The sequence below is a fragment of the Schistocerca cancellata genome, chromosome 4 (genome assembly GCF_023864275.1).
Source record: "Schistocerca cancellata isolate TAMUIC-IGC-003103 chromosome 4, iqSchCanc2.1, whole genome shotgun sequence".
In the NCBI taxonomy this organism is placed as follows: domain Eukaryota; kingdom Metazoa; phylum Arthropoda; class Insecta; order Orthoptera; family Acrididae; genus Schistocerca; species Schistocerca cancellata.
In genome coordinates this window covers 727,832,348-727,847,941 of record NC_064629.1, presented here as the reverse complement: position 1 = coordinate 727,847,941, position 15,594 = coordinate 727,832,348, and the positions used below count along the sequence as shown (strand labels likewise).

Genomic DNA, 15,594 nt, shown 5'->3' with positions numbered 1-15,594 from the left:
CTGCTTTCGACGCACGTCTAAACATGCCAATACAGATGTCTTGTCCCGTCTTCCTGTGGGTCCTGATCCTGACTTTGATTGTGAAGAATTGCTTTGCTTCTGTCTTGATATGAAAACGTAGGCTGCATTTGGAAGTTTCCCAATTACGAGCTCACGCATTGCAGCTGCTGTTGCCACTGACCCAGTTCTCTGCCAGGTAGTTCAGTTTGTTCAACAGGGCTTGCCAGATAAACCACCACGTCGGGCTTCGGACCCTCTGTGCAACTGTTTTTCCTTACATTATCGCCCCTGTTTTTGACGGAGTTTTGCTGTTGTCCACAGAAGACCTTACTCTCCCAGAGTCGTCATTTACGCTTCATTATGGTATGACGTACACCTCCTCCAGGGCCATTGGGGAGTTAGCTAGGAGACTCCCCCCCCCCCCCCCCCCTCCAGGTATTGATGGCGAAATTGTCTGTTTTGTTGCGGCTTGTGAGCAGTGTGCCTAACAACAAGCAGCTCCCAGGGCTTCTCTGTCCCCGTTGCCCACTCCATGCCAGCTGTGGGAATGCGTTCATGTAGACTTTGCAGGTCCTTTCTTTAATTCCTGTTGGCTCTTGATTGTGGATGCATTTTCCAAGTTTCCTTTTTTGGTACAATTTTAAGGGTTTGTTTTCTATTGTGGGGTTGCCTTGTGCCTTAGTTTCTAATAATGGGCCCCAGTCTGTTCCTCACACTTTTCAATTGTTTCATTCCCATCACTGCATTGGTCACCTTACGCCTCCGCGATTCCACCCGCAGTACAGTGGTGCGGTAGGAATACTAATGGGTATGGTGAAGTCCCAAATGAAAAGGTTTGTTATGGATTCTTTGCCAGATGATGCCCTTCTCCGTTTTCTGAGCACCTATTGCTTCACGCCTATGGGAGAGCAGAGCCCGGCTGAGATGCTTCATGGTCAGCAGCCATGCACACTCCTCCACCTTCTGCAGCCTGTGCAGCACCTGCCACTGGTGGGTTCATCTGGCTACTTCGTGCTGGGATCACTAGTGTGGGCGCAAGGCTTCAGGAGCTGGTCCAAGTGGATACCGGCTACGTTTGTCCACCACCGAGGACACTGTGTGTGACATCCATATGGCTGATGGTTTAGTGGTGTGCACCTTGATGAGTTGCCAGAAGCTACTGGTTTGTGGGTTCTGCCCCTGTCACCATAGCGTGCCCCACTGCCCTCCACCCCAAGCCCACCATCACCTGCTGTGGAGCCACCCCTGCTACACTGGCTGCTAACTCCAGTGCGGCGCCCAGGGGTTCCAGCTTCCCAGTTCTGGGTGCCAGTCCAGTCTCCCACCTCAGGTCCGTTACTGCAGCCCCTTGTTCTGATCGGGCCACTCCGCCAGCCCCCCTCTCCATTATCACATCAGTCGTCATCGACGGGGAGTGGGTTCCCATCCTGTCGTCCCCGCACTGGGACTTGCTGATGATGACGTTGAAATGGCGATGGCTTCCTCCTCTCCGGCGCTGTCATCAGGTGCCGCGCGCCCACGTGAGAGCCCACAAGCCTGCGTCCCCTCACATTCTGACCCTGTGCTCCGATGGCCGCCTGGCACATTGTCCCACCCCTTCTGCACCGGCTGCTGCCACTCCGGACCCGATGGCTGTGTCTCGTCAGGCCACTGGCATCTCCTCCGTCGCCTGGCTGTCCTCTTCGCACGAGGCAGAGGTATGTGATATCTTGCAACTAGTACATGTGTGCCGAGTGTGATGTCGCTGCAAGCACATTTGAATCGGCCACCAACTGTATCAGTGTGGACTGGCCTTTGGAGGTCACCAGCGGAAGGCGTGGTCTCCACTGTGGTGTCTGCCAGTGACTCAAGCATACGTAGGCATGGAGCAGTACTAACTGGTCTCTCTTGTGTGTCTTTCCAGTGTGCTGTTCACATCAGTTTACTGTGTCTTGTTACATGGTGATCCATTGAAATGTGTTTTCCATTGTAGTTGAGTGCTTCATGTGAAAAGCCATATTTGGATTACTTTGGACCAGCTTCGTTTACTTAATAGTTACTACAATTGCAATATCAATCACCACTTGAGACACAATATAGTGAAGCTGCAGTCCTAGTTCATAATCAGTTCTCTTTGTCAAGGTTTTCCAATGTACTTGAATATGCCTGATACAAATCAGGATATTTAGTTGATCGCCCGCCACTATTACTGAACCCTGCTGAATTTTGTTTTATATTGTGTTGTCCATCGTTGGTGTTATGTAAAGAAGTTTTGTCCATTTTATGTGCATGGTGTAGAAGAATGTTATGTTTTCAGCATTTGTGTACAGATTATCATTACTGTGATGATTTTGTATCATAAAAATGAGTTACCTATTATTTTGAATTAACAAAATACACATATGTATAACTATAAACTAAAGACAAAAAATAATTTAAAACATGAAATAACAACTTAAAACATGAAACAAAAGAATCATAATGAGAATTTAGATTTTTAATTAGGTATTTTGAATATTCTCCGACGCACACTGTGTACAACGTATTTTCCAAAAATTGTGTTTCAGAAACCAGGTTTATTTCACATGGGTGAATGTGACATGAAAGCTTCTTTAATTTATGTTAGAACAGAAGTTTTTATTTTTAAAATTGTAATGGTGGTGGGGTATTTTGAAAAATTATAAATTATTAAAAAAAGTTGATTACATAAGTTTCAAGATCATTAATTACATTTCAACTTTTCTGTGAAGCACATTTTTATATGTCATGGTTCCCAGGATATTTCCTCTAAACGTAATACACCAAATTACCTTTTAGTTTGCGTTTTATCCCTTTAAAGTGAAAATGGACAAAAGTGGAAGAATATGTATTGCATTATTTGGATCCTTCAGCATCCTTACCAAGTTTCATCAAGACTGTTTATTTACACCTGGGAATGTTCCCTTGTGAGTATACTGTGTAGCCTTATTGACTAGAGCATTCTACCTTGCAAATGCTAAAAATCCACCATTAGCTACACAAATGTGTTCACACGTTATTCGGGTACTACAAACAATAAATTGTAGCTGAGATCAGTGTACTAAAATCATCGTCCCATTCCATTGAAAATTTTGAGTTCTGCATTAAATGCAAGAAAGTACAGGAAATGGATGTGAACAAAAATAAAGTAGAATAGCACCAATATACTTGCACTCAGTTTAAATTGAGCAGTTCACACATGGATGTGTAAAAGAGAGCAAATGTACACTAGTCCACAGACCACTACATAAAGAAACCAGCTTCTGTTTTATACGAAACAAAAGCAAATGTGGGATCATTTACTTCACCCAATATTACAGATGTGAGCAAAAAGCAAGCAGAATATGAACATCTTACTTAAAATGCAATCCAATGTGTGCCTTACACACAAGTAGTATTAATCAGGAATATAGCATGATGAAATTAGCAGAAGCAGTGTCATATCATGTCACGTGATGTTTAGCTTTTGACATATGCTGAAGTACAATTGTTCCACTTGATAATGGCCACACAGTAAAGTTGCTATATTGGATTTTACAAATAAATAATTTTGCAATCAAAAGGCAACCATTATGACATTTCCAAAATTTTACATTACTGTGAAATGAGAAGTTAATCTTAGTTTTTGATTGAGATTTGTGGAAAATATTACTTTGCAAGGTCACAGAAATGTTTCCAGCCACACACTGTAAAGTATAAATTAAAAATAGTGTCATCTGATACACACTTTTCAAAAAGCAAGAATATGGATTTTCACGTCATGTTTTCCCATATCCAGAGTTCATTGCCAGGTCATTAGGAGTGGTACTGTCATGCTCTGCTTCCATATTGTAACATGGACAATGCACTTCTTATATTTTGGAGTTCTGCGATACAGGTAGTCAAAGATGGTCTTCCTTGAAGAATAAAGTTAACTTACGGGATGGATTGGGAACTGTAATTAGAACCCTCTAAAAACAAGGAATGTTTAATATTTTCTGCAGCATTAGTTGTGTTGTTGTGTGCTGCTGATAATGCAGTTGTAGCTCAGTCAGAGAAAGAACTAGGATTAATCCTGAATGTCTACTCCACAGCATACAAAAATATGGGGGTCAAATTGTATACTAGTGCAACACAGATCCCTTACCAACCAGCACCTATGGAAGGATAAAGAAATGTGTCAACATTGACTGAGTAGTTACCACTTTTCTGTACCTTAGCAGCTTCTTTTCATCAAGTGCAGTTATAGAGTCTGAAATTCAATAAAAAATTAACAGTGCTGGAGCACATCCTTTGCCAGACTAAAATCTCAAGTATTTGACAGTCATGATGTCTATGTTGCAGCAAAGATTCTTGTGTACAATTCGGTTGTAGTGCCCATCTTGTTTAATGGATTTGAATCTTCGACGTGTTACAGATGGCATCTAAAAAAGCTGCAACAATATTACCTGTGATGCATTAGGAGGCTTTTGCACATGACCTGGCAAGGTACATGCTCGAATATCAGCGTCCTTGAATAGATGCACACAATCAGTATAGAAACGATGGCTTTAAGATGCCAGGTCTGGTGGTGAGGATGTATAATCCACTTGCCCAATAATCACATTCCCAACACAAGTGTTTTACTCTAATTTACAGTGAACAACTGCTTCATGAGAGACTGGAATAAATGCTCCAAGAATGTAATTAAGACTAATATCAAACTGTGTCACATCAATGGTAATAACTAGAAGACCTCAGAGCCCTTTTCCACTCAGCCTAGAGGTTACTAGTCCAACATTTGTCACTTTTTGAAGAAAATAATGCTGACTGATAAGAGACAGCATAGAGAAGAAAAGGAAGTTGCGAGACAAAATGGATGGATAGAAGATCACCTGTTGTAACTGGAGCAAACTGTGCATTTCTTGCATTGAACTATGCAGTCACCTCTAGTCTCACAAATGATTTGAAGATAAACATGCTTGACTAGAAGTGTTTCCTATGGTGATTGTGTGTTAATGGCTTGTCTACCTTACATTCCTCATCTAGCATTTTGCATAACTGATAAGCTGCTTCTAACTGAATAAATTATAGGGAAAATGACACACATTTTTAAAACTCTTGGAAAAAGCATATCTACAATCAAACAGTTACTGTAATTTTTTATTTACCTGAAATATGAATAAGGAAAGTTAATTAGTTTTTAAGAAGGGACATTGTATTTCTGTCTCTTGAACATCAGTCTGTCCACGTGGTTGCCTCCTCTAATAGTACTGATTAACAGCAGAATACAGCCTATGTGGTGCACCACTTTTAGCAGGTCAGAATTTAACATATAGTGATTTGTTTGCTGAGAATAAGATATTTGCACTTAATGTGTTAAAAGATGACAGTTTTAATTATCAGTAGTTATGGATTGAATATAATGTGTGTTTTGTCCTGGCTGTTATATAAATCGATAAAAGGGGGTTCTGTTTAGTATTTTAGTAGTATGTCAAGATTATTTGATTAACTACACCGTATATTGATCAGCCAGAAAATTATGACCATGGACCTACTATTGATATAAACCCATCTGGGAGATAGCAGCATCACCAGCTGAGGACTGACTGCTAGTCAGACACAGGCATGGTACATGTAGTATCAGTGATCATGTTTTCTATGTGTAGAATAGAGAAGGCGTGTGATCTGAGTTTGACGGAAGGCAGACTGTGATGGCCCAGAGGCCAGGCTTGAACATTTCGGAATCTACACCACTGGTTGTGTGTTTGAGGAGTGCTGTGGTGAGTGTCTTCAATACATGGTGAAATCAAGGTAAAACCACGTCCAGATGTTGTGGGGTTGTGTGGCCACCTCTCATTACAGATGCTGGATGTCACATGCTGGGCAGACTGGTGAAACAGTGTATGGTGGAACTAACATCAAACTTTAATGCTGGGCAGAGCACAAGTGTGTGTGAACACACAGTGCACCAAATGCTCCTGACGATGGAGCTCCGCAGCCAATGAACCATGCATGTGCCAATGTTAACACCATGACATTGGCAGCTATGATTGAAATGGGCATGTCACCATCGGCACTGGACATTGGTGCAGTGGCAGAGCATTGCATGGTCTGATGAATCTTGATAGCTTCTTCATCATGCTGAGGGGAGGCCACGAGTCCATCATCTTCCAGGGGAACAGCTCGTTGACACTTGTACTGCAGGACAGAGACAAGTTGGCGGCAGATCCATTATGCTCTGGGGAACATTCAAGTGGGCAGCCACGAATTCAGTGGAGTTTGTGTAAGGCACCATGATGACCAAGGAGTATCATACACTGGTTGCAGACCACGTATGCCCTTTCATGATGATCATATTTCTCAACAGCAATGGCATTTATAAACAAGCCCAGAGGTGTGATGGAGTGGTTCAAGGAACACAGTGGCAAGTTGCCATTGATGTGCTGGGCCCCCAACTCGACAGATCTGAACCTAATCGAAAACATCAGGGATGTGATCGAATGTGGCATCAGAGCTCATCACCTCCCTTCCCAGAACTTACAGGAGATGTGGTGCCAACTCCCTCCAGCAACCTACCAAGACCTCACTGCTTCTGTGTGATGACGCGTCGCTGCTGTCATCCACGCCAGAAGTGGACATACTGGCTATTATGTAGGTGGTCATAATGTTCTGGCTGATCAGTATAAATGATAATAGTGTGGCTGTTACTATTTCTAAGAATTGTTTCTTGAAAATGTTAAAATGTTTGACACTGTTCCCATTTTACAAGCCCATAGGTGCCATTCAAGAAGTGCTTATCCATTTTCGGAAAAAAGACATTAGTTAAAATTTGAATTTTTTTTTATGAATTAATACAAAGCTTTTATTTATTTCCATTCTTTGCAGATTAAGTCCAGACTTCTTGAAGTTCGGGATCAGATAAAAGTTGGAGATCCTGCAGACTTCAAATCATTCATGGGTGCTGTAATAGATGAGAATGCATTTAAGAGAATCAAATCGTACATAGATCTAGCAAAGAAGGAGTCTTCCACAACAGTCATTGCTGGAGGAGATTATTCAGATGAGTAAGAACTAACTTCATTGTTTTTTACTGGTCAAGTACAAGAACATAACAACTTATTATTTCCTCATAGACAATTCAATAAAGATTTATTATTTCACTCCATAATTCATAACTGTGCAACACAGGTGACCAATTATTCATTATTATCATCAATGTTGTAGTGTAAGTACCTGTTTTTAGAAGGCCTTTGATTGGAAAATAGCTTTTTTAAATCCTTGATTGCAAAACTAAAGTTATTGTCTGGGGAACACTTACAAATTTTTAAAAGAATTTATATTCGTTTACAACCCTGGTGTTAGATCTTCGTATCCCTCAGGGGCCTCACGACTCTTTCGTGAGTCTGTCATGGTGAACATGGGGCTCCAAGGTGTTGCGGCACGTACCATATTTGCCTGCTAAAAAGACGACACTAAATGTAAGACAACCTCCCCCTCCCCCCTTTTTTTACGAGACTCCTTGAGAAAAATATATTTTTAACATATTATGACCAAGTGAAATTAGAAACTTATTGACGTAAGGCAGCTTCTTAAGAAGTTAACATTACACTCATTCTTATGTCATTTATTGATTGTCTACATTTTGATAGTACAAGGAGACATAAAATAAAGAAAAAGAAATTGTTTACATTAATTTTTATATTCACTGCCTTTTCTGTTTACTTAGCCTGTCATCTATGATGTCACTGTTTTTAATCATCATCATCCTAATGTGACAGCTGTGAAAAATATATCTTTATTGTCACAAATATTTGGCTGTTTATCTCAAATATATTATGATCTCCAAGGTTGTGCATACATAACTGTTTTTCTGAAACCATTGCGGATGTCACGTCTATACTGGCGTGAGAATGTTACAATGTCTCTTGCCTCCAAATGTACCATCTGCCTTCCATTCTCTCATTGGCTGTGTAGAAGCAGCAGCTGACAAACCACCTTTTTGTTCCCATCATACCTTACTCTGAGTGTCAACAACATTGCTGCACCGAACATATAGGTATGCCATTGACCTCAATCTAGACTTTCAGCATCTCCTGCAGAAATGTATGCTAGTGTTGAATGTTTGTCAAATTTTAAAGTAATTTCAATTCCAAATACAAACTTATTCAAGCAAACTGCAGTTTAAACATTGTAGATGTTCATAAAAAGCTGAAGGAAGCAGTATAGTTTCCCACAGTTTGCAAGAGGATGACATTTGCTGCCTGCTCAACACACTGCTTCCTGCACTTAATGTAGTTCTCAGCCAAGATGGTGTCACCGTTCCCCGTCCAAAGCTCCGTAGTGCTGTGCTTGAGCAAAAGTGAAACACAGACCGCAATGTACTCTAGGGTGCAAATCATATGTCACAATAGTAAGTAGTACATAAATAAAAGATCACAATTATGATTAAGTCCAATTCTTGAACTTTTGCTCTTCCTGCATTCTAGTGGCCTCTGTTGGTACTGTCTCCATGTAGGGTTTTGCCACTATAATTTATTCTCACAATAGCAATGGCCATTTGTTTAATGTGATTTATTTCATTTGTTAGATGTTTGATTCAGGATATTTTTTTCCTTGTTTCATGTGAATGTCACAACCTTGCTCTGAAGCTGACTAAAACCTGGTAACAGTTTTCTCCGGTATTCTAACATGTGAACAACAACTGAATCATTTACAACCTACTTGCTAAACCAATACAGTTTCTCACAATCAAATAAAATACTGACTTTGGTTCAGTTTCAAGTAATGGTTTTTGAAGGCCAAGATTTTTGCTTTTGAATGTTACATTTACTTAAAAAGCAGCATAAATGTATGTATACAGTATTCATACATATATGAGAACTTTTATGGCAAATCTGTTCAAATACAACATAAGTTTGTAAGTTTTTAGAATAAAATGCTATTTCCTCCTGTTTCACAAAACTGTCAACTTTTAAGCAGAGCAGTGATTAGTTCATAGTTTCTCACATATCCCTTGCACTAGGACCATGAGTCAAAGTCACATGGTTGTTAGAGAAAGGTCAATACTGTATCAGAAAATCTTGAGCCTACTCTTATGCAAGTGGCTTTGGAATTCTTCAAAATAAATTTGTACAAAACCTTAATACATCTACATCTACATTTACATCTACATTTATACTCTGCAAGCCACCCAACGGTGTGTGGCGGAGGGCACTTTACGTGCCACTGTCATTACCTCCCTTTCCTGTTCCAGTCGCGTATGGTTCGCGGGAAGAACGACTGTCTGAAAGCCTCTGTGCGCGCTCTAATCTCTCTAATTTTACATTCGTGATCTCCTCGGGAGGTATAAGTAGGGGGAAGCAATATATTCGATACCTCATCCAGAAACGCACCCTCTCGAAACCTGGCAAGCAAGCTACACCGCGAAGCAGAGCGCCTCTCTTGCAGAGTCCGCCACTTGAGTTTGTTAAACATCTCCGTAATGCTATCACGGTTACCAAATAACCCTGTGACGAAACGCGCCGCTCTTCTTTGAATCTTCTCTATCTCCTCCGTCAACCCGATCTGGTACGGATCCCACACTGATGAGCAATACTCAAGTATAGGTCGAACGAGTGTTTTGTAAGCCACCTCCTTTGTTGATGGACTACATTTTCTAAGGACTCTCCCAATGAATCTCAACCTGGTACCCGCCTTACCAACAATTAATTTTATATGATCATTCCACTTCAAATCGTTCCGCACGCATACTCCCAGATATTTTACAGAAGTAACTGCTACCAGTGTTTGTTCCGCTATCATATAATCATACAATAAAGGATCCTTCTTTCTATGTATTCACAATACATTACATTTGTCTATGTTAAGGGTCAGTTGCCACTCCCTGCACCAAGTGCCTATCCGCTGCAGATCTTCCTGCCTATCCGCTGCAGATAGCCAATGCTTCATCCATAAATGTTAGATGACTCCTATATTATTCAGTTAAACAATGTGAAAACACTGACCTCAGTAGCAGTAGTTTTATCTGCTAATATGAGGGACCCCATATTTTTCAAATGGCGAGTATAGGAAAAAATCGCATTGTATTATCAGGTAAAAATGGTACTTCCTTTCTTGTACTGCAATCTCTCATCTTCAACATCCGCACTTCTGTTTCTCATGACATTTTGATGTTGAACTGGCTATTTCCCTAGGTTTTACTTCTGTTCATTGGCATCTCCATTCATTTTCCTTACATCACTTTTGAGGCAAAATAATTTTGGTTCCCTTCTGAGTTTGACCTCAATTGTCAAATTCTTTTTGTGCTGTGGACTGACTGGGGAAGAATGCCTTAAGTAGCCCCTACTGCCTACAGTGTTGGTGACCCTCTGTGAAAAATAAATGCATAGACTCATGTGCAATTGAAAACCAACACAGTAATATACAGGGTGATTCAAAAAGAATACCACAACTTTAAAAATGTGTATTTAATGAAAGAAACATAATATAACCTTCTGTTATACATAATTACAAAGAGTATTTAAAAAGGTTTTTTTTCACTCAAAAACAAGTTCAGAGATGTTCAATATGGCCCCCTCCAGACACTCGAGCAATATCAACCCGATACTCCAACTCGTTCCACACTCTCTGTAGCATATCAGGCGTAACAGTTTGGATAGCTGCTGTTATTTCTCGTTTCAAATCATCAATGGTGGCTGGGAGAGGTGGCTGAAACACCATATCCTTAACATACCCCCATAAGAAAAAATCGCAGGGAGTAAGATCAGGGCTTCTTGGAGGCCAGTGATGAAGTGCTCTGTCATGGGCTGCCTGGTGGCCGATCCATCGCCTCAGGTAGTTGACTGTTTATACCAACGTTTAATACACCACCTATCAGGAGGTTTAACACCATACGTCATTCGAAATGCACGCTGAACAACTGTCGTCGATTCACTTCTGCCGTACTCAATAACACAAAAAGCTTTCTGTTGAGCGGTCACCATCTTAGCATCAACTGATGCTGACGCCTAGTCAACAGCGCCTCAAGCAAACAAATGTACAACTAAATGAAACTTTATAGCTCCCTTAATTCGCCGACAGATAGTGCTTAGCTCTGCCTTTTGTCGTTGCAGAGTTTTAAATTCCTAAAGTTGTGGTATTCTTTTGGAATCATCCTGTATATGATTTGGCAGGGTCGTTACATACCCATTCTGTAGAACCCCCAAACAATGCAGGGATCACACTGCTGATATCGAAACTGCTAGATCCCCACACATGCCAAAAGAGCAGATGTCCATCTTCCTGGGGCTTCAGGACTCTCAGCAATGGCCATCTTGCCAGTTTACCTTTGCTGCAGATAGGCAGTGCCGTTGAGCAGAGCTCTTGCTCAGAGTAGGTACCATCAGGATGGACATTTCATTGTTTTGCACATGAAAGATATCAAATTGAACCAACACGATGGCCGTTCTGATTTAGCCATCTTGACAGAAAGGTCTAGCTACTTCAGTGTAGATGGTTACAATCCTACTGCTTTCTTCACCCTGGCTACCCATGGCAAGGGAAGACAAACTGGATGACTGGGAGCAAAACAATTTACTCAATACCTGGTGTACTGTAGAACAGATGGAGATACTTTCACTGCTACAAAATCATTATTTCTTGTGGAACACTTGGAAGACGAATTTGGAGAAGTTGATTCATTGGAAAAAATGTGCAAAGGGTTACCATTGATGAAGGCTGCCTCTGCTGCATAATCTCAAGCTGTTCAGGCATGTGAATGACAGGGTGACATACTGGTGACTACTACCCCACATACAACTTTGAATATGGTGCAAAGAGTTATCTTTCAGGCAGATCTTACACTTCAGAGGGACAAAGAACTATGAGCTAATCTCGAATGGCAAGGTGTACGTTTTGTCTGATCCGTACAAAAGGGTCCCAAGGATAACAGAACAGTTGTTGTTGTTGTGGTCTTCAGTTATGAGAACAGATACAGGTGCTTTCATTCTAGCCTTTGAAAGAAATGTCCTCCCAGAAAAAGGTAGTTATGATGTGCATGTGTGACATGAAACTTTATCTCCCACTGGCCATGAGGTGTTTCCAATGTTTACTCTTTGGTCATGAGTTATCATGGACAATCACTCCACATAGGTCATCATCATGAACCTTCATACTGAACGCCATCCTCCATGTTGACAGATTTGCCTAGTATTTAAAAAAGAAAAGAAAATACAAAAAGTACAAATCACCTGACTGCCTGTCACATGCTGAGGTAAGAAAAAAATATGAACATCTGCATGGTGTTGACTTGATAACCAATTACACAAAAGTCACTTCTGTAACTCTACACCCCCACCCCACACCACTTTTTTCCAAGCCAGATCTACCACTGACCTCCACTCGCAGAGTTCTTGCGACACCATATTTTCAAACCACTTCCCACCCCCAACTGGAGAAGAAGCTACTTGCTCCAATGTTTACTAGTGACAGGACTCTCTCTCTCTCTAGCAGGCCCTCTCCAGACTCCTCTCCCAGCACTGTCTGCTCTTTATCTGTCCCCACACTTTCAGTGGATAAGCCTCTGCAAGAATCTCAGCCACAAAAAGCTGCAAAAGAGGGCTACTCAGTGGCCTCAGAGCAGCCACTTTGCATAATAAAGGGATTGTGCAAGCCACTAGAAACAACGATAAACCAGCAGCTACTCTCTAGCCTTGAGTCAAGAGGGCTCACGTCTTAACACTAGTGCAGTTTTTGTGAATTCTATTCCACTACTACCTTCTAGTGTATTTGTAAGTGTATTTGTAATCACCACCAATTTATGCAGTGTTCAAGGAGAAAACATCTGGAGTGAGCTCCTCACCCCATAGCACCAAACTATACTTCAGTGACATAATGTATCACATAATTGCACAATATTTATAAGTGTGAAATTTTGTGTAATACAGTATCTCAGTTGATGATAGTGAGGTCAGCAATTTCTGTTTGCTTTCATTAAGACTCATTGATATTTTCTTGTTTGTCTTCCAGGATTGGTTATTTTATACAACCAACAATAATAGAATCTACAGCACCAAACACTAAGCAGATGACAGAGGAAATTTTTGGGCCTGTTCTGACTGTGTATGTGTACAAGGACAATGATGTGTGGTCAACTCTGGAAAAAGTCAACACCACTACACCATATGCTCTTACAGGAGCTGTTTTTGCATCAGATAGGTATGTGTTTATTGAACTGAACATACGTCAGACAGCTAGATAATAGTAAATGGTTTAGAAGACTTCATTAAAATATCTATGATACATGCTATATGAACCATTTTCATCACTGACAAGTAGTATATACAGCTTAAGCAGTAGGCTTACTGCTTTTTAATTAAAGTCCTTCTGGATGTATTGTTCATTTTGTCCATATAGTCAGAGGCCTTTCTTTAGGGCATACACTGTTGGTGCTGTAGATAGGCACTCCCAAGTACTGCATCTCTACTACTGTCATGCGATTACTTGGGCTCATTATAATACATTTTTATTATTTCTAATGTATTCCTATCCAGTATGTGTATAGGATGAAGGTAATTTCATGGCAATTTGTAGAATTTTAGTCCTGTTGATGGCTAGTAGCCCAATGTGAATTTGCAACCAGCTTCTGAAGACTGTATTTTCCTGCTAGTAGTCACAGGTATATGATGCCAGTTCTGTTTTTGTGTGTCAGAGGCTGGTACTTGGCACTATGTGCAACCCATCTGACTGTGAGTGCTGCCAGTCAGGTCTGGAAGTCTCTCTTGTCGGCTGCTGTACAGCCAGTTGTGCCTCCTGAAACTTTGTACGGCACTTGCAGTTGCAGAGGGTGGAATGCAGCCATTATTTGCAGTAGTTAGAGGAGAGGTGATGTGAAACGCACAGAGCTGTTAACAAAATACATTCAGAGAATGCATGCTAATAAGAGTCAATCAATATATTGCTCTGCCCCACATTAGTCCTGGCCACAGAGCAGTGGTTCTCCAGGTTGAGCTTTTAAGCCATTTCAGTGATAGCTTCAGAGTTGCTTTGATTGAGTAGAGTATGCAGGATTTTCAAACAGCTGATGTCTGTGGTCATGACATAGCATTGCAACCACAAATCGCACATGTAGGGTGAGACATATTTCATTTTATATATGAGGGTTGGAGCTTAAATAGTGGCAACTATTTATTCACAACTGATACAAATGAGTTACATGTTTGCACCTATTACTGTCCTTCAAAGTAGTCACCAGTGTTGTGGAGAACCCGTTGCCAGCGATGTGGAAGGCGTAGTATACTGTTAGCAGAGCCTGTTCTGTTGATGGTCCTAATGGAGCGGTTTTCTGCCTGTCGAATCTCTGGAACAGTTCTGAAGTGAATGCCATGAAGTGGTTCCTTCATCTTCGTAATCAAATCAAAGTCACAAGGACTTACGTCTGGGGAGTGTGGTGGATGGTACAGTACTTCCCAGCCCCATCGACCGAACAGAGCAGCCAAGCTTGCGCTGTATGCGCCCACGTATTGTCATGCAAAATGATGGGTGGGTTGCACAGAAAGTGTCACCGCTTCTTTCGCAAAGCTGGTCTCGGGTGATGCTCCAAATATGAACAGTAATTCGACTTAAGTCCTTGTGACTTTGATTTGATTCCTAAGATGAAGGAACCACTTCTTGGCATTCACTTCAGAACTGTTCCAGAGATTCGACAGGCAGTAAACTGCTCCATTCGCACCATCAACAGAACAGACTCTGCTAATGGTATACTACACCTTCCATTTCGCTGGCAATGGATTCTACACAATGCTGGTGACTACTTTGAAGGACAGTAACAGGTGCAAACATGTAAATCTTTTGTATCAGTTGTGAATAAATAGTTGCCACTATTTAAGTTCTAACCCTCATACTTTGATACATTTTCTCTTCAGTGAATAAATTCTATGGGTTCATAAAATAATGAACAGCATGTTATCGTAACTTTATTAACCACCAATGTGGCGGTATAAAATTCATATTTTCAGGTTAAACTATGTGGGATTTTTGGTTCCAGAATATACACTGAAGCACCAAAGAAACTGGTATAGGCACGCGTATTCAAATACAGAGATATGTAAACAAGCAGACTACGGCACTGCAGTCAACAAGTGTCTGGCGTAGTTGTTAGATCAGTTACTGATGCTAAAATGTAGGTTATCAAGATTTAAGTGTGTTTGAACATAGTTTTATAGTCAGCGCACAAGCGATGGGACAAAGCGTCTCCAAGGTAGTAATGAAGTGGGGATTTTCCTGTATGAACATTTCACGAGTGTGCCATGAATATTGGGAATCTGGCAAAACATCAAATCTCGAACATCGCTGCATCCAGGAAAAGATCCTGCAAGAACAGGACCAACGACGATTGAAGAGAATCGTTCAGCGTGACAGAAGTGGAACCCTTCTGCAAATTGTTGCGGATTTCAGTTCTGGGCCATCAACAAGTGTCAGCGTGTGAAACATTCAACAAAACATCATCTATAAGGGCTTTTGGATGTCTGCACGTCTTGCATGGGCTCATCAACACTGACATTGGGCTGTTGATGGCTGGAAACATGTTGCCTGGTTGGATGAGTCTCATTTCAAATGGTATCAAGAGGATGGATGGATGTGTGTGGGTATGGAGACAAC

At 41.1% G+C, this 15,594-nt stretch overlaps 1 protein-coding gene across 1 annotated transcript in view; it reads left to right on the top strand.

Annotated features, from left to right (window-relative positions):
- LOC126183798 (delta-1-pyrroline-5-carboxylate dehydrogenase, mitochondrial) overlaps nucleotides 1–15,594 on the top strand; it is a 112,347-nt gene that overhangs the window by 72,226 nt on the left and 24,527 nt on the right. The window contains exons 9-10 of the mRNA XM_049926040.1: nucleotides 6,844–7,022; nucleotides 12,964–13,152. Coding sequence (XP_049781997.1) covers nucleotides 6,844–7,022; nucleotides 12,964–13,152 — 368 coding nt within the window. The remainder of the gene's footprint in view (nucleotides 1–6,843; nucleotides 7,023–12,963; nucleotides 13,153–15,594) is intronic.